The sequence below is a fragment of the Mobula hypostoma genome, chromosome 1, assembly GCF_963921235.1.
Source record: "Mobula hypostoma chromosome 1, sMobHyp1.1, whole genome shotgun sequence".
Taxonomy (NCBI): Eukaryota; Metazoa; Chordata; class Chondrichthyes; order Myliobatiformes; family Myliobatidae; genus Mobula; species Mobula hypostoma.
Window position 1 is genome coordinate 86,472,056 of NC_086097.1, and position 27,388 is coordinate 86,499,443.

Genomic DNA, 27,388 nt, shown 5'->3' on the forward strand with positions numbered 1-27,388 from the left:
ACTTAATCTTACATGATCAACACATAGTGACATCCCAAAAAAAAATGTAGAAAACATTTCCAGTGAAAATAAATCAGTATTTTACCTGAAGAAGACAGGTTTGATGCTTGTGACAACTGTGCAGGCACGTGGTCTGAACATTGGCAAGGATCCAAAGATTCCTGGTTGTGGAACTTTGTAAAGGAGATCCGTGTGGAAACCACACAGCAATGTGTCAAGCAACTGAAGCAGGTTGTACTCAAAGATGTCAACACATTAAATTACACCATGATTTCTGGGAGCTAAGAGGATTCCCTCAAAATCAGGCTCAGTCACACCTCTTCCCCTAGCCTTTTAGGGTTTTTCTACCTCAGGCTACATGGAAAGAACAAAACAAACAAAGTAAGATTTAAAAAAAGAACACCAATGGACAGAGTATGCGCTAGGCTAGGGACACATAGTCTATCTGTGACCCACAGATGCAGAGTACCATTAACTTCATAGGATTATCCATCACGAATCATTTTTTAAATCTGAAAATACATGACCTTTATGACATCACATTAAAAAGAAAGATTCTTGTGCAGCGACAGCAATAGAAATTAAAGGTTCTTCTCTTACCTCTCTTCCACACCACCAAGGTCCTTCTGGTACAAAGAGCTGGGGCCCCAGGTCCAACCTTTCTTTTTATGCCCCTTTTTCTCATCTTCATCACACTCTTCTCGCTGAAACATTGAACTGCGGCCCCAGGTCTTATTGCTTTCACCTGGTGTTACTATGAAGAGGTTAAAAAGATGGCCGTTTATCCCAGTAGTTTCATATCAGTCACTGGCAAAATAATTTAAGGTTATTCAACATGTTGAATTTTTATTCACTTTGCCTAGCAAGGTTTCAATCTACTAGAGCTAACTACATATAGCTTGGAATCAATCTATTATGTATCAAAGCCCCAATGTCTGGTGACCCACTCTTCCCTACCCTCTCTAACCCTCTGGGCTCTCACTCACATGGCTGAGCTTCTCATGCAGACTCTGATGATGACAGTCAACAATCTATTTAACCATAAGGAAGTGACTGGATTGCACAACTCCCAGCCCCATAGATTATCAGTACAGGAACATATCAGGACTAATAAACACCGATTCAATTTTCTACTCTTTAATCAATGATGCCAAACAGACACATTGCATTGTATATGAAAATCTAGTTACACAAATTATAATAGTTAGCTCTCATATTTTAGAAAATGAATAAATTTGTAGAATATGCCTTCTAAAACATCAGTAAATATGATTATTTAGTGGAAATTTTATTAATTTTTCCTTTTTTACCACAATTCCTAACAATTTGAACCAGTATTTTCCATTCAACACACACAAATTGCTGGAGGAACTCAGCAGGCCAGGTAGCATCTACGGAAAAGAGTACAGTCGATGTTTCAGGCCGAAACCCTTCATCAGGACTGAAGTAAAAAAAAGCCGAGGAGTCAGAGTAAGAAAGTGAGTGGAGGGGAGGAAGAGCCACAAGGTGATAGGTGAAACCAGGAAAGGGGGAAGGGTGAAGTAAAGAGCTAGGAAATTGATTGGCGAAAGAGATACAGGGCTGGAGAAGGGGGAACCTAATAGGGGAGGACAGAGGCCATGGAGGAAAGAAACGGGGGAGGATCACCAGAGGGAGGGTGTAGGGGTGAAGGGAGGGGGGCATTACCACAAGTTAGCGAAATCGAAGTTCACGTCACCAGGTTGGAGGCTATCCAGACGGAATACACGGTGTTGCTCCTCCAACCCGTGAGGCCCCATCACAACAGTAGAGGAGGCCATGGATTGACATGTCAGAATGGGAATGGGAAGTGGAATTAAAATGGGTGGCCACTAGAAGATCCCACTTTTTCTGGCAGTCGGAATGTAGGTGCTCGGCGAAGCAGAATCCCAATCTATGTCGTGTCTCACCGATATACAGGAGGCCACACGGGCAGCACTGGATACAGTAGATGACCCCAGCAGACTCACAGGTGAAGTGTCACCTCACCTGGAAGGCTTATTTGGGGCCCTGAACAGCAGTGAGGGAAGAGGTGTAGGGGCAGGTGTAGCACTTGTTTCATTTTCAAGGGTTAGTGCCAGGAGGGAGATCCTTGCAAGTGGAACTATTGCTACACCTGCCCCTACTCACCTCCCTCACTACCATTCAAGACCCCCCCACTTATCTCCATCCTGGCACTGATCCAAGAACTTGAAACCCTTCCCCCTGCACCATCTCTGCAGCCACTCATTCATCCATGCCATCACCCCACTCCTCCCTACACTAGCCCCTGGCACAGGGTGTAATCCAGAGATGACAACCTTGGAGGTCCTTCTCTTCAGCCTCTTTTCTAAGTCTATAACCTCACTGCATAGGACCTCTTCCCCTTCTCTGTCTATGTCACTGATGCCAATATGCATCACGAACTCTGGCTGTTCCCCCTTCCCCTATGGAATATCCTGCAGCTGCTCCGATACATCTTGGACTCTAGCACCTGGGAGGCAACACACCATCCTGATCCCTCGTTTGCGGCCACAGAATCTCCTTTCTGTCCCCCTAACCATCGAGTCCCTTATAATTACCATACTGCTTTACCCTTCCCTGTCGAGGCTCAGGGCCAGCCACAGTGCCACCAGCCTGGCAGCTGCTACAATGATCAGATGGGCCATCCCTTCCAGCAGTACCAGTTGCTGAGGGGAATGGTCACAGGGGAACCTTGCACTGATTTCCTAATCCCTTTACCTCTCCTGGTAGTCTCCCATCCACTGTCCAAACCCTGTACTCTGGGTGTGGCCACCTCTTCAAAAGTCTCATCTATAATACCTTCAGCTCCCTGATGATCTTGAGTACATCCAACTCCAGCTACAACTCCTTGACCCGGTCAGTCTGGCGCTGAAGTTGGGTGCACTTCCCGCAGATGTAGTTGTCAGGGAAACTGTCAGGTATCCTGAATTCCCACATCTGACAGGAGAAGGATTCCCCCTAACTACTCTATACCAATAAAGAAAAAGGTTTGCCTCTTCTTAACTGTGCCTTCCCCTGTTCACGCTGAAGCCTGTTAAGCCAAAGCCTTCATACTCTATCACTGGCACACTCTGACAATGACCCTATTTGGGACAACTCGTAAAGAACAAAAAACTAACTGAGAAAATAGCTGGGATTCTCTTATTTTCGTTGAAATGTCATGCTGCTTAATTGGGGTAGGAGACTTCTGCTGAACAATTTCTAACTAGAGTCAGATGCATGCCCGTTAAGACACTACACTGAGCTTAGAGTGAGCAGTTTTTAAAGAGCATCAGTTTCATGCCTTGAGTTCTAAAAGACGTGATTCTTATCACTGATAATTGGTGAGAAATAAGCATTAAGACAATTCAGAACTGTTTTGTTTAATGCGGTTTCAAGCATTCAGGCTTTGAGATGCAAGGAACAGCCGGGAGAGAAAATGAAACGATTTCCTATTTCAACAAGTTAGGAACTATGAAAGATTTGAGGGTATTAACAATTATCTTGAATGTCACAAAGAAAATGAAGATTTGGAGGATGTAATCATCGAAAGCATTGTATGCAGTCCATTATCTACAATGGGTGTCTGCACTCACTTTTGTTCATTTACAATCAATCAAAAGAATGCAACAATGTACAGGCACACTGGATGAATTCCTCCATTGATAACAATTAGGAACAAATACACAGTTTTATAATACTGTAGTGGTACTGATAATGTTCTGATTTGTTCTGTATTTTAGTTAACTGCATAACTTGTTACTCAGTTAAACTGTAGCTTGCATTTTCTTGTGTTTTATAACTATTTCAATGAAACTTCATGCTAATTGGGGCAGCCAGTTAATTGGGCCAAAATGTACTGTTCTGAAATGTCCCACTGTATTTAAATTACTTATATCATTACAACCATCCAGTCATCCAGGAGCATCCTCCTGCAAGTTCAAGTTCCAAGTTTATTATCGACTGACTGTACATATATGTGTTCGTCCATCGTCGACGTCAATGAGAACCTCGACACCATTACATATATACAATCAAACGAAACTATGTTCCTCTGAACCATGGTACACCCATAAAATATACACACATAGCACATAAAATATTACCACAAATGAGTTCATAAAATTTAATCCAAAATGCATTTAGTGCGCTGCACAGGTAAACAGTAAACAGTGCAATAACAAGTAAACAGCTCACTGTTCTAGTGATGAGGCCTCAGTGGTTTCAAGGGTATTAATTAGTCTCACTGCCTGGGGGAAGAAGTTACCACAAATGAGTTCATAAAATATAATCCAAAATACATTTAGTGCGCTGCACAGGTAAACGGTAAACAGTGCAATAACAAGTAAACAGCTCAATGTTCTAGTGATGAGGCCTCAGTGGTTTCAAGGGTATTAATTAGTCTCACTGCCTGGGGGAAGAAGTTGTTACCCAGCCCGGCAGTCCTGGTTCTGAAGCTCCTGTACCTCCTTCCTGACAGTAGAGGGTCAAAGAGATTGTGGGATGTCCTCAACAATGCTTCAGGCTCTTTGTATAACAATGTTCCCAGTAAATGTCACAATGAGAGGACAGACCATGGTGATCCTCTCGGCGGTTTTTAATTATCCTCTGTAGGGTTTTGCGATCTAATGCCTTGCAGCTTCTACACCACACAATGATGCAGCCAGACAAGACACTCTTGATGGCGTTTGTGCAGCTTGTTAGAATGGGGGGCAGGGAGCCTGCAAGCTTCAGTCTCCTCAGAAAGTGTAAATGCAGCTATGCCTTCTTGACTAGTGAGGAGGTGTTGTGAGTCCAGGTTAGATCGCCTGGTATGAGCGCACCAAGATATTCTCTCCACAGCAGAGCCATCGATGTGCAATGGAGAGTGGTCGCACTGTGCCTTCCTGAAGTCCACAATCATCTCTTTTGCCTTGTCCATGTTGAGACTCAGGTTATTGTACTCACACTATTTGACAAGCCTCTCAACTTTCTCCCTATATACTGACACATCATTGTTGTTGATGAGGCCAGTGTGGTATCATCAGTGAACTTGATAATGCGGTTGAACTGGATCTGGCAGTGTAGTTGTGATTCAGATGCATAAACAGCAGTGGCTGATCACCCAGCACTGGGGGGGGGGGGGGGGGCCCCGCGGCACTAGTGCTCAATGTGATGGAACTTGAGATGCTGTTGCCAGCTCGGACTAAAATCCGAGATCCAGCTACGGAGAGGGGTGTTGAGTCGTAATGAGGACAGTTCACCCACCAGCCTTTGAAGGATGACAGTGTTAAGTGCTGAGCTGAAGTCAATGAACAGCATCCTGGTGTGTGAGGCATCATTTTCAAAGTGGGACAGGACAGAGTGGATGGCCAAGGCTATGGCATCTTCAGTGCACCAGTTTAAGTGGTAGTCAAACTGTGAAGGGTCCAATGTAGCTGGAAGGTGGGATTTTATCTGATCCATAACCTGCCACTCAAGGCACTTCACGATTGTTGAGGTCAGTGTCCTTGGCGAGTAATAGTTTAGGCCAGTTACCATCACTGTTGTAGGAAACAGAATGATGGTGGCTGCCTTGAAACTTGCAGGAATGGTGGAAGGTTTCAAAGAGATGTTAAAGATGTCCGTTAAGAGCTCTTTTAAGCTGTGCCACACAAACCCTCAGCACCTGACCAGGTACGTTGCCTGGTTCTGCAGCATTGCATGGGTTTACCCTGGCCAAGATGCTCCTCACCTCGAATGCGGCCAGACAGGGTGCTTGTTCCACGGGGGCAGCAGGGGCTTTTCTCGATGTCACATGACGTCCAATCGTGCATAGAAGACATACAGCCTGTCAAGAAGGGAGGCATCACTGTTGTTGACACACGGGATGGACTTCCAATCTGTTACTATTTGTAAACCTTGCCATATACGCTCTGTGTCCCTGTTGTCACAAAGGTGTCTATGAATTTTCTGAGTGCTCTTGCTTTGCCTTCTTGATGGGCTGGGAAAGCGCAGATCTTGCTGACTTTAGAGTTGTCTCATCCCCTGATCTGAAGCCAGCGTTCAAATCCCCAAACAGTGTATGAATCTCGTCAGTCAGACACGGTTTCTGGTTTGCCCTGGTAGAGTAGTGTTTAATCGCGGTAACATCCTCCATGCATTTTCCTATGTAGCCGGTATGTACGAAGGTACGTACAGCAAGTCAAGTATTGATTAATCTGACGATGAACAAAAATTAGATCCAGTGCAGATATGTGTTTGCACACAAGCACTCAGATAGGGCAGGAGGGAGTAACACTAAATAACACTAAATCTGCTAGTGTTGGACTGAATTCATCAATTTGTTTCAGTTTTCATTGCCGGCCTCCCCCCTCCAACTCACCCTGCCCCCCCCCCCCACAACAGACAAACACAAAGGTAAGATCAGCCTGTACCAACATGTTTGATGCAGATCTCTGTGCCAATGTGACCTTCAATGACAGCTGAAAGATTGCTGCCACAGTGCAAAACCAGAGCGGATGGTTCTTATTGCGTTGAATGGGTTATAAATACTGCCATCTGGTGCCCGCAATGGGAACTATGAATCTAAGCCTGTTGCAATCTCTCCAGCCACCTCCCAAGAACCAATCTCTCTTTACAAGCAATCATAAATGCCCCCTTTTGGAATGTGGTTGTTTGTTATTAACAGGCAGAAGCTATGGGAAGTTTCTGGTGATTAGAGCCCTACTTGAGAGCAAGTAACTTGAGGTTCCACAACAAAGTAAGATAGCTCACTTAGCTTGGTTATAAAACTCTACATTAGCTTGATAATAAACCTCGACATTAGTGGACTTATGGTGATTCAAGCATTAATTGCAACTGACAGAGTTAACAGTGACCTACAAAAGGCAAATGTCAAAGAACATAATTTGATAGCAGAGAAGAACTTCACTGCGATCTTGGTTCTGTGAGGGCTACTATCTTGTTTTACTTTCAACAACTGTGTAAACTGCTGGCACAGGTGAGGAGGTAGCTAGCAAAAAGCAAGAGAGGAAAACCCAAACACGAGGAAATCTGCAGATGTGGAATTTCAAGCAACACATACAAAAGTTGCTGGTGAACGCAGCAGGCCAGGCAGCATCTATAGCAAGAGGTACAGTCGACATTTCGAGCCAAGACCCTTCATCAGGACTTTCAGTAATGCTATGTGTGTTTTCCTATACCAGTTTGATTTTCATGTATTGTATAAAAATTACATGCTGAGAGCAACAGGTGGCCAATGGTCTGAGGAATTCTGCTGAGTGTCAAACAACAGTTGGTTTATTACTCTCTTTAAAATAATATGTGAACAATCTGGAAGCAACGCTCAATCTGTGTATGAAATAGTACTCACAGTGAAATGCCCTGAGTCGTGGGATGATGGTGGGGCTTGCAGGGGGGCTCAAGCTGCTGCTGATCAGACTCTTCCTCTTGTCCAGAGTGGGAGAAGCCTGCACGGTGATCTTATGCTGGAAATCTGGACAAAATTTCAAAAGAATTCAGAAACAGCTTCGGAGAAACGTGGGGAGGGAGAGAGGTATGGAGGCAGGGAACAGGGAGGCAGGGGGAAGCCGTGGATGAGAAGTCCTGTTGGTGGGCACAAGGGTTGGGGAGAGCGATAGGAAAGCAAGATTGATTCCCTACCATTTAAAGCACGGGCTTATTAACGGTCCAATGTAATGAGCATGTGGTGTACCCACTGCTCGCTGGGGTAGAGGGAAGATGCTCTGACAGTGATACCCACCAGAGGGAAGGCTGATCCGGTTGCCATCCTTGAGTTTGAGCCTGCTCTTTTTGAAGTTGCCCTTCCGTTTCTTCACCTTGGGTTTCTCCTGGTGCAGCTGGTGGAAGATGATATTGAGCTCCCGCTCCAGAATGTCAATCTCCCGCTCGGCCAGCTCCTGCTCCCGGCGCCGCAGCAGCTCCTCTTGATTCTTCTGCTGCAAGGCTGCCCGAGACAGCTCCTCCTCCCAGCTGCGCAGTTCCTGGTGAACGCAGATTCTTAGATAGTGACCAAAAGCGTGCAGGTCTGCAAGTCGATTATATTCCCCACAGCATGTGGGTGAGAAATGAATCCAGTGGGGAGGGGGAGAGGAATTAATGCAAATGTGGGGAGAATAAAATGGGAATCATGTACACGAGTGCCTTTTGATGGGCATAGAACTCGGAGGGTAAGGGGCCTGTTTCTGTGCTTTGAGTCTCCATGACCCAGATAGGGGAGCCATGTCTCACATATTTAAGTTTACTTACAATGCAGTGCCACATAAGGAAGTAAATGGGGTGCACACACAAGTTACTAAAGTATGGACATGGGTTTAGGTAAGAAGATGGTAGACAAAATCTAATGCCTGGAAGCATAACATCATCTGCTTCGGTAGGAAGTGTGGAAAACAATTTATTTTATGAAACGTTGGCAAGTATTGACATTCAAATAGCTTTTTGAGGTGGACCCATCACAAAGAAATAGGCAAGTTAGACCAAGAAATTTGGAGAGCAAATAGGTGAGTTGTACGGGAAATAGACTAGAAAGGAGATTCAGCCATAATCATCCTGAGGATTACAGCAGGTTCAAGGATCACATTAAGAAACAAAAGACTGCAGCAACACACACAGCACTGGAGAAACTCAGCAGGTCAGGCAGCAACTATGGAGAGAAAGTTCGATGAAGGGTCTCAACCGAAATGTCGACTGTCTATTTCACACAATAGATGCTGCCTGACCTGTTGAGTTCCTCCAGCACATTTTGTGTTGCTCAAGGGTCACGTGTCCAGCACCTGCTCCTATTTCACACAGGAAGGGGGGAGAATGAAAAAAATAGGAGCAAGGGGAAGTAGTTAACGAATCCCATTAAATGTCTTACCTTCTCCTTTTCTCTAAGTTCCTCAAACATTTCCTGTATCTCCAGCTTCCATTCTTCCTGCAGCGAGTGGAATGAATCCTGAGGCATTTCAAAGTAGCCAGATTCCTCAATGGCAGTGAGCTTCTCCAAGATGCAGGGAAACAATGGACGAGAGTGAGGATCAGCATTCCAGCAATCTGAAGTAAAAGCATCAATTCAATTCTATTATTATTTCATATTCCATTATTTTCTATTGCCTTGCAACATAAAACTAGGCCATTTCAGTTCATCAGGTCTCTGTCAGTTCACCAAGCAGCACCATTCCCCCAGTAATTGTCCAGGTAATCTTGCTCCCTGCATTCCCATCAACTCGTTCAGTGTCTATCATATTTGGAGAACTTTCTAGCAGCCAACTTACCTACCAACAAGCACATCTTTCAGATGTAGGGGGACACCAGTGCACCTGGCAAAAATCCACAGTGCCAGTGCCAGAGTTCAGGATTGCACTGGGATCACTGGAAATGTGAGACGCCAGAGTTCAGGATTGCACTGGGATCACTGGAAATGTGAGACGCCAGAGTTCAGGATTGCACTGGGATCACTGGAAATGTGAGATGCCAGAGTTCAGGATTGCACTGGGATCACTGGAAATGTGAGACGCCAGAGTTCAGGATTGCACTGGGATCACTGGAAATGTGAGACGCCAGAGTTCAGGATTGCACTGGGATCACTGGAAATGTGAGACGCCAGAGTTCAGGATTGCACTGGGATCACTGGAAATGTGAGACAACAGCTCCAACTAGCTGTCACTATGCTGAGAGCTTTTCTTACTTCTAATATGGACTGTAATAATAAACCCCCCTTTCAGTCATTTTCCACATCTTAAAAATATCGCAATCTCCAATCTTTTCCATATTTTCCACAATGAGAATAGAACAGTTACTGATCAGTCTAACAGAGATAGGCATTTAACATGTTTTCTACAATGATATCCCTTCTGTGCATAGGCCAATACCCTAATGGCAACACTTAGCAGATTCAAATTAGCAGGATCCTGCTCAAAGCAACTCAGCCTGTGAGGCAGCACACTTGACAAGGAGAACACATTTCAGAAATATTTTTACTTTTGTTCCCCTTATTTCTAATTGGCTATTGAAGGAAGGTAATATATACAGAAGGGGCACAAATTATACTTCAAAAATATGCCTTTATTTCATCATTAGATTATTTTCTAATCCAGTTTTACACCTTTATGAGGAATTGTATAATTTATTTCTCTGATATCATTTGTTTAAGATATTTATCCTTAGAGGACTTAATTGGAAAACAGGGATGGATGACTCTATATCCATGCCACACCCACCCCACCCGCCCTGGCACTCCTTCTCTGCCACCTGCCTCACACCCCTCCTGCGACGCCCCATCCTTAACATTCCCAACACTCTTTGCTCCCACCAGATTTACAAACTCACATGCACAACACGCTGGATGAACTCAGCAGGTCGGACGGCATCCATGGAAACGAACAGTCAATGTTTCAGGCCAAGACCCTTCATCAGGAGGGCAGGATTAATCAATTTCAGATCCATCATCAATGTTAAACACAAAACAGGGCATTGCTTCTTCTGTGAAGCATAACAATTCAGAGACCCTACTTAGGTTGACTTTTTCCTTATGGAAAATTCTGCTTATGATCTGAGCAAAGATGATTTTTGTTGGCCACACCCAATTCCTAATCCAGTTCAGAGTCAACCAAATTTTGGATGCTATGGGAGTTACAGCAAGGCCAGAATAGGAAAGCACCGCCTTATTTCCTCAGTGAAATGGATAGTTTTGTCTTAAGCCAAAATCTAGTCCTTTCACGGTCACTGCTATTGAGTCCCAATTTATTTCAAATAATTGAATACAAATTCCCTCATTGGTTTGTTGGAAATTAAAAGCATGCTCCTGGATTATTAATCCTAGATCCTAATTCAGATTTTCATGAAAAGGACCTGTAATGAATTATATTAATGAGGATTCAATGGGACCATGGGTTAGACTGCAATCACTGTTAAATTCACTCATGGAAAATGTGCCTTGATTGAAGGTCTAAAGAAATGCTTCCACACTTGGAATCGTAACCTGGAAATGGTGCCTTCAGGCATCAGGCTGAGAAATGTGCAGAAGCAGCATGAAAATGCTGAAGTCCAAGTATGGTTATGAGCATCCCCCAAGCTTTAACTTTTGTATAGATTCTCTAGGAATTGCTGCAGTGCTAAATGAAAGTCTGCACATTACGTTGCATTCCTTCAGTTTGATCAGATGCAGTCTGCAACCCTTTCACTAGATTTGAGTTGTGCCTGCAACTAAAACAGTTACTGGGATAAATAAAAGACACAGTGGCACAGCGGCAAAGACCTGGCTTCGATCCCACCACCCTTGTAGTGTAGTTTGTGACTATGCAGATATTCTCTGGGCACTCTGGTCTCCTTCCACACGTTGAAGATATGTGGGTTAATTAGCTACTGTTAATTTCCCCAAGCATGCAGGTGAATAGTAGAATCAGAGGGGTGGAGCAAAGTCAAGATGGTGCTAAACAGCGACTACTTTGCTTGCATCTTCAAAAACAGCTCTATTTCTATCTTTCATAGCTCTCTTTTTCCTTTTCAAGGTTCTGACCCGAAGTTACACTTTGAATTTGGTTCTTTGCAGGAATGGGACCTGCTCTCAGGGCCTCACAACCGGCCGCTTTTTGATGTCCCAAGAATACGGCCTGGAAGACTAGCACCCCTTCAGGGTGCCAGACTTTGGTGGCTCTGGAGACGTGCGGATTCTAGGCCGGTGCCCCTGACTGAGGTGTCTTTTCTTTTTTTCTTTTTAAATCTTTTTATTGAATAAGTATACAAAAAGGTAAACCATATAAACATTAATACAATGTTAAAATATAATAAAATTCCAGAAGGTATCAATACCAAAAAAAATACTACAAACAATGTAATTTAAACATAAAAAACCAAGATAACATAATAGTATACTAAATTTTATATATATATCAATGGAAAAAAAAAGAAAAAAAAACCCCAAAAAAAAACCCACCGTGCAACTAACTAAAAGCAAAGCAAAGCAATGGGCTAACTTGAAACCAAACAGAGTTAAACTTAAAATCACGTCCTCAATCCCGACCTCCATTAAAAACAGTGAAAAAAAACAAGAAGGGTATGTATTACATTAAATGAAAGTATCGAATAAAAGGTCCCCAAATCTGTTCAAATTTAAATGAAGAATCATAAAGGTTGCTTCTAATTTTCTCCAGATTCAAACATAAAATCGTCTGAGAGAACCAAAAAAAGGTAGTTGGAGCATTAAGCTCTTTCCAATGTTGTAAAATACATCTTTTCGCCATTAAAGTAAGAAATGCGATCATTCTACGGGCTGAAGGGGAAAGATTACTAGAAATTTTAGGAAGTCCAAAGATAGCAGTAATAGGGTGAGGAGAGATATCTATATGTCCAAAGATAAGTTAGCGCGTTTTTACTCGCATATTAATCCTTTTTGTGATAGATGTTCGGGGCAGATAGCCTCTTTAACTCATATGTTTTGGTCTTGTCCTACTTTGGAAACTTTTTGGAGAGATATTTTTAATATTATTTCTGACTGAGGTGTCACGGGAGAACACAGAACATTGGGAGCAGCGAGTTAGCTGCCGTGGCCTGTGTGTCTGGAGAGCTGTGCCTTTATGGGGCTGATTCTCTGGGCGCAGTGCTCAGAAAGAGCGACATAACAGACTTTAACATCGTAAGTCAGTGAGTTGTTTGTTATGCCTCCCTCTTGCTGTGAAACAGGGTCACCTCTTTTTCCTTTATTAGGGGGAAGACAGAGAGCCTGTGGTATGTCAAATTACCAGGTGAATGGGTGGTCATTGGGGTAGTGCAAGTCTGTTTCTTTATTGATGCTTGCTGCACGCTTAAGTGCTTGGTGGAGGGTGCTGATGCGTTTTTGCTGGTAGGGGTGAGTCGTTGCCTTGCTATTGTTTGAGCATGGTGGGGGCTGGGGGGGTTAGGGTTCTAACATTTAACTGTCATTCATTCTTTGGGGCACTCCCCTGTTTTTGTGGATGTTTGTGAAGAAAAGGAATTTCATGATGTACAATGTGTATGAATGCAGGTTTATCTCCTATCTGTCAATTAAATCAACTCCAATTCCTCCTAATGCTTTTATAATCATCGCATGTGTATCCACGCATTGGATACACATGTGATCCAGTGCACCACTTAACAATTATCTTTATTGTCAGATATACATGGAGAAATTGAAACAAACAGAGAAATGCATTGTTTTGCGGTGTTTATTGTTGATGTTTGAGATGAGCTGGGGGCAGCCAGAAAGTGTCACCACACTTCCAGCATCAACACATAGTATGCCCACAACTTACTGACAATAGCCTCACTGCTAGAAACCACAGTGAGCAATGCAGTTCTGAATTGTATTACTGTTTATTTCTCTCCAACTATCAGTGACAAAAATCACTGCTTTTTTTGAACACATGCACACACAGCTGACGCTATTTAAAAACTGCTTACTCTAAGCACAGTGTCATGGCTAATGGCCACACAAGTGCATGTGCCTGAGGCTAGTTAGAAACTGTTCATCAGCAGTCGCCTCCCCCAATTAAGTAGCATAGTCCTAAAATTTACGACGGAAGTCCTATTTTCTCAATTAATTTTGTTCCTTAAGAGTTTTCTCAAATAAATAGTCTTTAAAGATTCAAATTAACTAGAATCCACTGTATCCTTGAGTTGATTACTGAATAAAACATTAGAGATTTTATAGAATGTTAATCAGTTTCAAAAAGCATCTCAGGTAGTTTTTGAGAGCCATCTGACTTCTGTGTGCAACAGCAAGTGTTCAAACTGTTCATCATTCTCAATATAAAACTTGAAATAGTCGAGAATTGAGAGTGTGGCACTTGATTTTATTTACCGCTGTGATAACAGTATCTAATGATTTGTACAAACAATCACTTGGGTTTTTTGGGACAAGATGGTGTCTGTGAATTACAACGAATGGTAAGTATGTTAAGAGGAGTCTCTTGGGACATTAGATGGAGTAAGTCGCATTTTGGCTTTGCTCCATTCATTTTTCAATCTTCTTACCACCTTTCTACTATCTAGATTAAAGTGTTTATAACACTTTTATATGCTTGAACTTTGATTCTTAATCGCTGGAAATGAGTACCAGAGGGAAAAAGGCATTAGCTGAAGGCAAGGAAGCTGGTAATGGAAATGGAAGGAAAGAAGCCCAAGCCTCAACTCACTTTGGAGGCTATGTCGAAGCTCCTGAATGATAAATTCCTTACAAGATTTTCTAATTTGGAAGTATTATTAAAGGAGATCGAAAATAGACTGTGATCACTTAAGCAGGAGTGTGAAAAACAACAACGGCAAACTCCTGAACTTGATGAAGCTGGTAGACAGAGAGACCGCAAGCTAGATTTGTTGGAAAAGAAATTAACTTCGACCACTATAATAGGACTCCGTGAAGACGTTGAGAGTGGTGACCTTACTAAATTTTTTTCTCAATTTTTAATGGACGTGTTCGGCTCTGGAGCTTTATTTTCTACTTCCCCTATACTTGATCACACCCGCCGGGCTTTAAGAGCAAAACCCTCTAAAGAACTGAAACCTCGACATGTCATACTCCGATTCCTCTATGTGCATAGCAAGGAGCATTTAATTCGAATTGCCCATTGGAAAGGGGTTATTGAACATAAGACCTCATGTTTCGTTTGGTTGAAGATTACAGTCCTGAGGTAATGCGAGAAAGTTCACTTTTTAAACCGGTGATGTCCGAGCTCTATCAAAGAAAGTTCCAACCAGCTCTGCTATTTCCAAACAACAGGAATTCTGCAGATGCTGGAAATTCAAGCAACACATATCAAAGTTGCTGGTGAACACAGCAGGCCAGGCAGCATCTCTAGAAAGAGGTACAGTCGACGTTTCAGGCCGAGACCCTTCGTCAGGACTAACAGAAGGAAGAGTTGGTAAGAGATTTGAAAGGGGGAGGGGGAGATCCAAAATGATAGGAGAAGACAAGAGGGGGAGGGATGGAGCCAAGAGCTGGATAGGTGATAGGCAAAAGGGATACGAGAGGATCATGGGACAGGAGGTCCGGGAAGAAAGACAAGGGGGGGGGGGAACCCAGAAGATGGGAAGGGGAATATTCAGAGGGACAGAGGGAGAAAAAGGAGGGTGAGAGAAAGAATGTGTGTATAAAAATAAATAACAGATGGGGTACGAGGGGGAGGTGGGGCATTAGCGGAAGTTAGAGAAGTCGATGTTCATGCCATCAGGTTGGAGGCTACCCAGACGAAATATAAGGTGTTGTTCCTCCAACCTGAGTGTGGCTTCATCTTTACAGTAGAGGAGTCCATAGATAGACATGTCAGAATGGGAATGGGATGTGGAATTAAAATGTGTGGCCACTGGGAGATCCTGCTTTCTCTGGCGGACAGAGCGTAGGTGTTCAGCAAAGCGATCTCCCAGTCTGCGTCGGGTCTCGCCAATATATAGAAGGCCACATCGGGAGATTTGCCTCCAACTTTCACCCTGCCCTCAAGTTTACCTGGTCCACTTCTAACACCTCCCTTCCCTTTCTAGATCTTTCTGTCTCTGGAGACAGCTTATCCACTGATGTCTACTATAAGCCTACTGACTCTCACAGCTATCTGGACTATTCCTCTTCTCACCCTGTCTCTTGCAAAAACGCCATCCCCTTCTCGCAATTCCTCCATCTCCACCACATCTGCTCTCAGGATGAGGCTTTTCATTTTAGGACGAGGGAGATGTCCTCCTTTTTTAAAGAAAGGGGCTTCCCTTCCTCTACTATCAACTCTGCTTTCAAACGCATCTCCCCCATTTCACGTACATTTGCTCTCACTCCATCCTCCCGCCACCCCAATAGGAATAGGGTTCCCCTGGTCCTCACCTACCACCCCACCAGCCTCCGGGTCCAACATATTATTCTCAGTAACTTCCGCCACCTCCAACAGGATCCCACCACTAAGCACATCTTTCCCTCCCCCCTCCTCTGCTTTCCGCAGGGATCGCTCCCTACGCGACTCCGTTGTCCACTCGTCCCCCCCATCCCTCCCCACTGATCTCCATCCTGGCACTTATCCTTGTAAGCGGTACAAGTGCTACACATGACCTTACACTTCCTCCCTTATCACCAAACAGTCCTTCCAGGTGAGGTGACACTTCACCTGTGAGTCGGCTGGGGTGATATACTGCGTCCGGTGCTCCCGATGTGGCCTTCTATATATTGGCGAGACCTGACGCAGACTGGGAGACCGCTTTCCTGAACACCTACGCTCTGTCCACCAGAGAAAGCAGGATCTCCCAGTGGCCACACATTTTAATTCCATGTCCCATTCCCATTCTGACATGTCTATCCACGGCCTCCTCTACTGTAAAGATGAAGCCACACTCAGGTTAGAGGAACAACACCTTATATTCCGTCTGGGTAGCCTCCAACCTGATGGCATGAACATCGACTTCTCTAACTTCCGCTAATGCCCCACCTCCCCCTCGTACCCCATCTGTTATTTATTTTTATACACACATTCTTTCTCTCACTCTCCTTTTTCTCCCTCTGTCCCTCTGAATATACCCCTTGCCCATCCTCTGGGTTCCAGCCCCCCTTGTCTTTCTTCCCGGACCTCCTGTCCCATGATCCTCTCGTATCCCTTTTGCCTATCACCTATCCAGCTCTTGGCTCCATCCCTCCCCCTCCTGTCTTCTCCTATCATTTTGGATCTCCCCCTCCCCCTCCCACTTTCAAATCTCTTACTAACTCTTCCTTCAGTTAGTCCTGACGAAGGGTCTCGGCCTGAAACGTCGACTGTACCTCTTCCTAGAGGTGCTGCCTGGCCTGCTGTGTTCACCAGCAACTTTGATGTGTGTTGCTGCTATTTCCAGCTCGCTTAAGGGTTGTTCTGCCTGATAAATCACGTAAATGGTTTAAATCCACGGAAGAAGCTCATCAATTTCTTGAGGATCAATGTTCGATCTTAGCTGTCTAATAAATTTACTGTTTTTTCACGTCTGTATTCATTTGTTTTATAAGTTAATAACCAGTTGCTAGATTTGGACTTTTAAAGTTTGAAGAATTTTGCCCTTGGTTTGATAATGCTCGTACTTTGTATTGAAGTATGGATATTTATCATGCTTTTATGTTAAAGTTCCTTTTTTTCCTCCCTTTATTATTTTATTTTCAATTATTTGTTTTTGAAAATAATTAAGAATCTGATTTGTTGATTGATTTTTTTTCTTGAAATATTAATAAGATTGTATTCTGTTTCACTTTCCAAGACCTTGCCTTTCAAAATGTTTTGCAAACGGCTGTTTTTTTTTAAACATTTGTTTGGTGTTTTTTATGGCATTCTCTTCTCAAAGTTTTGACTGCGGGTGGTGTTTTGAATTCTTTTCAATTTTGGAGACTTGTCTACAAGAGAAATGGGAGTAGGGAAGTGTCTAGATAGCTTTCTGACTGTCTATTGGCCACTTTTTAGGCTTTTGTGCATGAGGGTGGGGCTATTTTTAGTTTAGATTTCCATCTGGTCTGATCTGAGACTACAAATATGACTTAATATGACTTCCGGTTCCTCTTTAAACTTTTTTCCCTTTTCCTGATTCATGAGTTTCCTATGCAGTAAGGTTAACCCTTTATACACCATATTGTTTATTCAAGTACAATGGATAATATTATTAACTTTGTTTTATAGAATATGAATGGTTTGAATCATCTGATTAAATGGAAGAAGATTTTTAATGTTTTTCATAGATTGAATGCTCAGATTATCTTTGCCCAGGAAACTCATGTAAGGAGGATAATCAGCATTTTTTAAGGTTTTGGAAAGAATAACAGTTTCACTCCAATTCACAGGCTAAGGTGAAAGGAGTCTCTATGTTTATAGGTTCCTCGATTTCATTTGTTCACTATGAAACAATTTCAGACCCGAGTGGTAGATTTCTGTTAATTACTAGTTTACTTTATAGACTAAGAGTTGTTATGGTTAATATCTATGCACCAAATACTGATTATCCTGAATTCTTTAACCACTTATTTGCATCTCTTCCTAATTTAAATGAATATACGTTGATAAGGCAGAGATTTTAACTGTTGCCTGAATACCTCGATGGGCACGTCTGCGCCCAGTCAGGTACTTCCAAGCAAATCCATTATTTTTATTAATTCCTTTTCAGTTGATTCCAGAATTTTAGAAGTTTGTAGGTTTTTATATCCTAATGATAAAGAGTTCCCATTATATATAATAATCAAGTATATCATAATTACTCTAGAATTGATTACTTCTTTACTGACTCTCAATTAGTTTCGTCTGTTACTGCCTGTGAAAATGATACAATTGCCATCTCTGATCATGCGCCCCTGAAACTATCAATCAAATTAACTGATGTAACTTCCAGCGCTAGACAATGGCAGTTCAATTCTACTCTGCTTCAGGACTTAAATTTTGTTAACTTTATTAAAGAACATATAGCCTTTTTCTTCTCAATTAATTTTATGGAAGAAATTTCCAGTGGGATATTATGGGACACTTTTAAAGCATATATCTGTGGGCAAATTATTTCATATTCTGCTAGATTGAAAAAATGAATTAATAATGAAATACATACATTGGTTGACAAGATTAAAGAAATTGATAAAAAATATTCTGCTGCTTCTAATTTGGAGCTTTACAAAAAGAGAGTTGAACTTCAGATGCAACATAGTTTGTTATTAACATCCCCAATTGAAAATCAATTACTTAGAACTAAGAGTCAATTTTCTGTACATGGACATAAATCGGGTAAATTACTGGCCAACCTTATTGAAAGCTACTTCGGCTATATGTCAAATTATTAAAGTTCATAAACGGGATGGTACTTTGACGGTTGACCACGACGAAATTAATAAATCTTTTCAAGAATTCTATACCTCTTTATACCAATCAGAATTTCCTGATGATTCTACCATAATGCATGAATTTTTAAGAAAATTGAATATTCTGAAATTACCACATCATGTTTAACATTAGATACACTCATTACGGAAGAAGAAATAAAAAAAGCAATTTCCTCAATGAATTCTGGTAAAGCACCTGGCCTGGATGGGTATACAGTAGAATTTTTAAAATCTTTTCCAAGTCTACTTTCTCCTTGGTTATGTAGAATTTCTAAGGATGCTTTATTTGTAAGTAAATTACCACAATCTTTTTATGAAGCATCTATTTCTTCAATTCTTAAAAAAGATAAAAACCCCACTGAATGTGCATCATATAGACCTATATCCTTGTTAAATGTGGACTCCAAATTTTTTTCCAAAATATTAGCAATTAGATTGGAAAATGTACTGCCACAAATAGTCTCTGACGACCACACAGGATTTATTAAAAATCGTTATTCATATTTTAATGTTAGGGGGTTGATGAATATTGCATATACTTCTTCATCTGAAACTCCAGAATGTGCTATTTCACTTGATGCTGAGAAGGCGTTTGATAGAGTTGAATGGGAATATTTATTTAACATCCTTGAGAAACTCAACTTTAGCCCAAAATTCATATCTTGGATCCAATTGATATATCATATACCTTTGGCTTCTGTACTTACCAATAATCAGAGATTCCCCCTTTTTTAGGCTTTTTTGAGGTACTAGACAGGGCTGTCCTTTAAGCCCTTTACTATTTGATATTGCCTTGGAGCCCTCGGCAATCGCTCTTCGTGCTTCACCCAATATATTTGGCATTATTCGTGGGAATGAGATGCATAAGGTATCATTATATGCAGATAACCTGTTACTGTATATCTCTAATCCAGAGAAATCCATCCCTGCAGTAATATTACTACTTCTTCAGTTTAGTAGTTTTTCTGGTTATAAATTGAATCTTAATAAGAGTGAGCTTTTTCTATTAAATATGCAAGTTACAATCTATAGACAATCACCATTTAGACTGGTTCCTGATTATTTTACTTATTTGGGTGTTAAAATTATTAAGGAGCATAAGGATCTATTTAAAGTTAACTTTTTACCCTTAATTGATCATGTTAAACAACTGCTTACGAAATAGTCCCCACTGTCCCCATCATTGATTGGTTGAATCAATGCTATTAAGATGATTATTTTACCTAAATTTCTGTATCTATTTCAGGCGGTACCAATCTTCATCTCTAAATCCTTTTTTGATATTATTGATTCTAAAATTTCTTCATATATATGGCAGAATAAAAATCCTAGATTAAGCCAAGTTCTTGTTTGCTTTATCAGAGTGTATTGTCTTCAAATGTGCAGGAGCCTGGATGGTTTCATCACCTCATTTTAAAATACCTTTTCACACAACAGACATATTGGCTGCTGTGGTTGCTTGGTGCTGGCATAAATTCATATCTCAGATACTCCACGCTTCTTTTTCAATTGGTCTGCTTCTGCTATTTTTATTATGGATTAACGACCATGGTCAATTGCTTTTGTTTAAGTCCAATCTCCCTTAAGCACAGCGATCAATAAAGGGGAAAGTTATGACATCATCATAGTTCAGGCAAAACCTGACACTCTACCTGAAGGTAATAAGTGGGGTGGTGATACCTTGATTGGGCCGTGGGCTATAGAAATGCTTTCAAGACCACTCTGAAGGTCAGATTCTGAACTTTACCCCACTGGATGCCATACCCTAATTCACAGGAATTATGTCACTGCATGATTAGAGTATAGGAATTGCACTAGTTAACACTGTACTACAGTAGTGAACGGCAACAATTCGTGGGCTAGGCCTGAAAATAACAATTTATTCAGTCCAGATTTCTCATAATATGACAAATAGAGCAGTGCCACATTGCTTTTCAACAACTATAACACACTTCAAGCAAAGTCGAAAAGAATGTTGGGTTAGCAAGAGATTAGGTGATTACGTGATCATTGTAATCAATTATGAGGCACTGACAATCAAATGCTTATCACAAACAATTCATTTCTTAAATTAAGGTCCTCAGCTGCCCCCTTGATACCGAGCCCCCCCACCACCACCCTCTATCTTTATCGCCTCCTCCACCACCCCTTAGAAATTACCACTGCTCCCAGGGGAGTTATATCTTTCACTTTGCAAACCACTGCTCTACACACCTGGACTCTCAAATAGATCTTTGCCTTGGCAAGTGGGAAAGGTAATTAGGCTTCTTTGTACAAAATAAAGCTTTCAAAGGTATCCTTTAAAACGTATTTTGCTTTGTCAGAAAAAATTGCTATGTCCTTGACAAAAATACAAAATGTTGGAACAATTTAATGTGACTTTTAATCTTACAGTATTTCTATTTGCAGATGATGGCAAAGGGTTTCATTTTGATGAAAGCGAAGACCTTACCTTCCATGAGTTTGCTGAAAAGCTCTGGACAGGTGGAGGGAATGGGAAGGGCCAGTTTATTCATAGCCACACCATAAGCCACAGCCAGTCCATCAATCCCTCTGAATGGAACTTCTCCCGTCAGCAGTTCCCACAACAACACACCATAACTAAGAACAAAAAGATTCTTGGTTTAAAAAGAGTAAAAACAGTTGTAGAATATCTTGTAACATTTAAAGCAGTGATCTGCAAGCAGGCGATGAAATCTAACCCAACCATTTTTTAATATAATCACAGGAAATAACCAGGAAAGACCATCAAAAATCAGCAGAGAAATAAATATCAGCACAAAACCTTAATTGTGCTTTCTGTCTGTCTGTCTGTATCTTGTTTTATGGCGGTTGGCATCCAGCTTAATGGTGCATTACCGCCACCCTCTGCTCCAGAATGTGCACTAGACATACATTCTAAATCCCTTCACCCAATTGCGCGCGTGCACACACACACAAACACACACACACACACACACACACACACAAATATATATACAAACCTACACTTCACCCTCCCATCTTTGACCATCCTAGTATCCTATTCCTGTTTATTCGTCATATTCTATAAAAAACCCCTGTACCCCTTAAAAACGCTAAAAATACCCGGACTTGTGCTCTCTCACCCATGCCCAGCAACCCTTTTAATGTGAATTCCTGCATCCCCAACTCCCTTAATTTATTTCTCATCATCTCTCTCTGTATCCCATACTTCCTGCAACTCAGAACTACATGTTCTACTGACTCCTCTTCCTGACATTCCTCACACAATCCTGTCTGGTGTTTCCCTGTCATTTTCAATGTTTTGTTTAATGCACAATGCCCCAATTGTGCTTTCTCTCAAGTAGTAAGGCTGATAAAGATTTCACTTAGGTTTCAATTAATCTTTGATTATTCCAATTTAGAAAGAGGCAAGTTAAATGGTAGAATTATACATCACAGAAACTGACTGAGTCCATGTTGACCATTAAGTATCCATCTGCACTAATCCAGTCTATACTAACCCCATTTTATTCTGCCACATTCCCATCAACTCCCTCCCTCATTGGAAGCCACTTAGGCTTACAACCTGGCCAATTAGTCTCATATCTTTGGGGTGTGGGAGGAAATCCAAACACTAGGAGAAAACCCAGGTAGTGATGGAGTGAACAAGCAAGCTCCACACAGACAGCACCCGCGGTTCACTGGAGCCATGAGGCATCAGCTCTGCTGGCTGTGCCACTGAGCCACTCCAAGGGATAAACAAGACAAAAAAAATGATATTGGTCTGACAAACTGTGAGCACAATTTTTAGAACAGAGCACAAAGGACTTGGTTTAAACTGAGGAATAACAATAAAACAAAGTCCTTTATAAAGTCTTTTACTTAAGAAATGCAATGGATCCCAGGTAAGACAGCAACAGGAAAATGACGGAATTACTAAATATGCATTTGGATATTGTGTTACGAGGTCCAGGGATACATCATTTTATATGTAGGTGAATGGAGGTGGGCTGGAACAATTTATCCATGTTCATCCTAATGGCTGAGATCACATCCTTTCAAGAATTCTGTCACTGATACTTAACCCAGGCTGTGAATCTATTTCATGCTCTAAGTTTTGAAAATATCTATTCCTGCACAAGGTGTCTTTGAGATTTATACAAACATTGTTAGCATTAACATCAAAAAATGCACAATGCTGGAGGGATTATAAGTAATCACAAAACTACTTCTTATTGATCCACTCAACTCCCTGCTTTCATATCAGAGGTTTGGGAGTGAGTTTACAAATAACAAGCCTGGGAAACATTGTGTGGCATGTTTGTAAGCTGATGTCTGCTCACAAAGAAGCCTTCTTTTGATTTGGCACTGTGCGCCCCCACCCCCACACATTGCCTGAATCTACACAGGGTCTCCTGCACCATTAAGTGTGTCACTTGCCTCATGGTAATGCTTTCTGACTCACTCTCAAAGTGTGAGATATTTAACATGGGTAGGGGCTGGTCCAGAAGACCTTTAGAGCAACGAAGTTCTGCAAGACATATGAAGTCGAAGAAGAATTAAAATGAAGAGAAAACCTATAAAATGGTCAGTGGGTGTAATACACAAGTTGAGTAGTGGAAATGGGGGAGACATTCATGGAAAGAGGAGAGGAGGGTTCAAGGGGCGATGGAAGGAGAGGCAAGTGATCAGACAGAGAGATGGAAAAAAAGGAGAGTCAAGTGGATGGAGAAGGAGAGAGGGAACGAGGGAACAAGGGAACTAAATAGAAATTAAAGAGGAAGCAACATCTTAGACACTTTCCCAAAGTTTTACCACCTCCTGGAACAACTGTAGCTTCCAAGAATATCTTCAGGTCAAAAATATTCACGAGTATTTCTTATCTGATCCAATAATATCATTGTGCTTTCCATAATCCAGCACATGCTCAAATGCTTGTGTTGATTCAGGTAGAGACACGAGAGACACGAGAGAGAGACACGAGAGAGAGACACGAGAGAGAGACACGAGAGAGAGATAGAAAGAGGGAGAAAGAAAGAAAAATACAAGATACATGGATGCCAACCAGTGTCCCAACCGCTGGCCGTTCATTGCATGCTGTTCCATGCAGCATGTTCAGTTTTTCAAAACACCAGGCAATAATATGTGGATTACACTCATTTGTATGTTCTTCCAGACCCTCAGTCTCATAATCAATAGCAATATTTGGCCAAGTTGTCTGTCATTCTGCAGTCATCCAGATTAATGCCTATTGCCTAACCTCAGTCACTGTAGGGCTCAAATATTTATACTGGGTTCAAGGCAGGTGGAGTATACATGTAGATTAAATGTCCGAGTCCCCGTTAGGCAATGCGACACCCATCCAGGTCAAAAGGATTTGTTCAGCGTCACCTAAATGTCATTGCTCCTGATCATTTGGAATGTGCATGCCTCAGAGCAAGTCTTCAGTCTGTTCGATTTTGCAACTACCTCTAGGATGCACGTGTAAGAAATTTTAAATGCACAGACCCCTAGTCAACTTGGGATCAGAGTATCAAAACTGATTTCTAAAAAAAAGCAACCCAGTGGTGCCAGTTGAGGAGCTGCTGCCTCACAGCACTAGTGACCCAGGTTCAATCCCAGAATATGTGTGTTCTCATTGCAACTTTATTGGTTTGCCCCCAAATCCCAAAGACATCCAGACTGGTCAATTAGCTATTCCAGCTGCTCTCAGCATAGGCATGTGTGGAATCTGGGAGGGTGTAATGGCATTGTGGAATTAATAAAAACTGGATAAATCTCAAATGTTTCCTGGTCCATAATGACTTGTGGGCTGTGGGATGCATTTCTTTCTGTGTAACTCTTTGGACTCAGATTGGGGTTGGATGGGCTGAGGCCAACTGGCTAGTTTGCATGACCTCTCACCCATGCAAATCATTACTTTTGACCTCAGCAAGTGGATTACACCAGTTACCACTGAATTTAATTTCCCCTAGTTTAAAAGCAAAGGACAAGCCTCCTGTCATCAACCTTGTGATGTAGGTGGCTCAAGAGAGGGACTAGGACTGAAGGGCTGAACAAGGTGTCCAACCACTTTCATCCCTTTCATCTTCTCATCACCTCTTCAGTACATTCTTCTTTAATAAAAAAGAAATTGCAGTGGAAGTCTGCAGTACAAAGAATGAAGAAAGTGGGCTGATCATGGTGAAATGTTTAAGGTCCTGAAAGAGAAATGACATGGTAGATATTGAGATATTTTCACAAGTTGGGGAGTCTCATGGGAAGAGTAGTTACAAAACTATGAGACCGAGGTGTGCAGGAACAACTTCTCACATGAAAAGGTTGGTGATTCTCTAGAATTCCCTGTTCTGGAGAACTGTGGAGGCAGGATCAATGGAGGCATTTGGGGAAATGGTGTAGAAGAGATGAAACTTGGGGCAGATCAAGCTTTGGTCATAATGGGTAGGCTTAAGGGGCCAGATGGCCAACACCTGCTCCAATTTTTCAACTACAACTACAGCCTGAAGATATGCACCACCAGGCTGAAAAATAGCTTCCACCCTGGTGTTATAGTGCTATTAAATAGTTCCCAAATAAAATAAGATGGATTCTTCATTTTCTTCCCTGTTATGTTTACCTACAATATACTTCCTCTGTAGCTGTTAGACTTTTATGTATTCTATTATTGTTCTACCTCAGTGTGAAAAGTGTGCAAGACAGGGTTTTCACTGTATTGCAGTACATGTAACAATAATAAACCAATTCCAACTAACTACAATCCCATTTTTTTTATATTCCTAGAATCAGAATCAGGTCCATTATCACCGGCATGTGTTGTGAAATTTATTAACTTAGCAGCAGCAGTTCAATGCAATACATAATAATATAGAGAGAAACAGAAATAAGTAAATCAATTACAGTAAGTACATATATATGCATATTGAACAGATTAAGAACAGTGCAAAAACAGAAATAATATATATTTTTAAAAAGTAAGGTTGTGATCATGGGTTCAATGTCCATTTAGGAATCATATGGCAGAGGGGAAAAAGTTGTTTCTAAATTGCTGAGTGTGCACCTTCAGGTGTCTGTACCTGCTTCCTGACAGTAACAATGAGAAGGGGGCACGTTCTGCGTAACGGTGGTCTTTAATAATGGATATCACTTTTCTGAGGCATTGTTCCTTGAAGATGTCTTGGGTACTATGGAGGCTGGTACCCAAGATGCAGCTGACTAATTCTACAACTTTCTGTAGCTTCTTTCGGTCCTGTGCAGTAGCACCCACCCCACCACCCATACACCAGTCAGTGATGTAGCCGGTCAGAATGCACGGTATATCTATAGAAGTTCTTGAGTATTTTGGTTGACAAACAAAATCTCTTCAAACTCCTAATGAAATATAGCCACTGTCTTGCCTTCTTTATAGCTGCATTGATATGTTGGGACCAGGCTAGATTCTCAGAGACATTCTAACAGAATGAGAGCAATGGATGATTTGGGAAACTTGTGGAATTTCAGTGATTTATTACAGTGAAATTCAGAACATTTCTGATGGCTTCAACATTTCTGTTCTATGAAAAGAACTCAAAAATCCCCCACCATCTGCTCATGCCTGTATTCCTTTTCACTTTGGTCTGTGGAAATTAAGAAATTCATCCCTACCTCATTCCATTCTTGAAAATTCCATCAAACAAACCTGCATACCCTCTCCCAATCCCTCCCCTTTTCAATACAAGCGATATTGTTGGTTAAGGGGAGATGAACACGGGCAAAGGACAGCATCATACCTCCAGACATCGCTTCCTTTGGAGAACATGGAAGACCGGATCACCTCTGGTGCCATCCAGGCATAGGTGCCTGCCGCACTCATTTTGGTTGTCTTGTGGCACTCGCGTGCCAGGCCAAAGTCCGTGATCTTCAGGGTTTTGTTACTTAGCCCATCATTTTCCAGCTTCTCGCGTATCAGAACTAGGAGGGGAATGAAACAGAGCAGGAATATTTTTTAACATGAACACAGCCACCTTCCCTCGTCACCCCTTCAAATACAGCCAGATGCTTGTGCACAAAGAATCTGTGCAGGAAGTGGCTGTCAGTGTGTACAAACCACTCTGCTGCCTCAGATCCCATCACTCTTATTGAAGTGCAAGAGAGTTTTCATCATGTGCCAGCCAATATTCACAGGTTGGCCATTAAGAGCAATGAATAACCTGTCTCCACTTTTGTTTTCGTGGGATATTGCTGTGTGTAAGGTAGTGAGCTGCCCACCCCAGTCAGCCAGCCTAACAGCTACTATCGTTCAATGCAATTAATGGGAGGCAAAAAGATCTTTGAAGGACCAGAAGTACTGTGGAAAGTCTGACCTTCTGCTCCTACAGATATGATGTCGCAAAATGTAAACACTGTCAAGACCAACATCAGACAATTTTAAACAGATAGAGGTGCTGCAGTTAGTTACAGAATCTTCACTCAGGCAGAAGAGGGTCACATTCCCAAAACTCGATACCTGTCTCCAATACATGGCATGGACTGCGCAAGACTGTACCTGCCCTACAGACCACATCATGCAGTGAATCAACATCACTAAAAGGAGAAATATAGACATCGCTGGCCACTTCTAACACAAGATGCCTCCTCTCAGTGGGACAATATCAGCTATCTAGTGATCTAATGGAGCAGGTAATA

General features: G+C 41.9%; 1 protein-coding gene across 1 annotated transcript in view; it reads right to left on the bottom strand.

The window, feature by feature from the left end:
* map3k9 (mitogen-activated protein kinase kinase kinase 9) overlaps nt 1–27,388 on the bottom strand; it is a 163,831-nt gene that overhangs the window by 36,183 nt on the left and 100,260 nt on the right. The window contains exons 3-8 of the mRNA XM_063071999.1: nt 26,494–26,674; nt 21,216–21,364; nt 8,840–9,015; nt 7,724–7,964; nt 7,334–7,456; nt 601–754 (exon numbers count right to left, since the gene is read on the bottom strand). Of these exons, the coding sequence (XP_062928069.1) occupies nt 601–754; nt 7,334–7,456; nt 7,724–7,964; nt 8,840–9,015; nt 21,216–21,364; nt 26,494–26,674 (1,024 nt within the window). The remainder of the gene's footprint in view (nt 1–600; nt 755–7,333; nt 7,457–7,723; nt 7,965–8,839; nt 9,016–21,215; nt 21,365–26,493; nt 26,675–27,388) is intronic.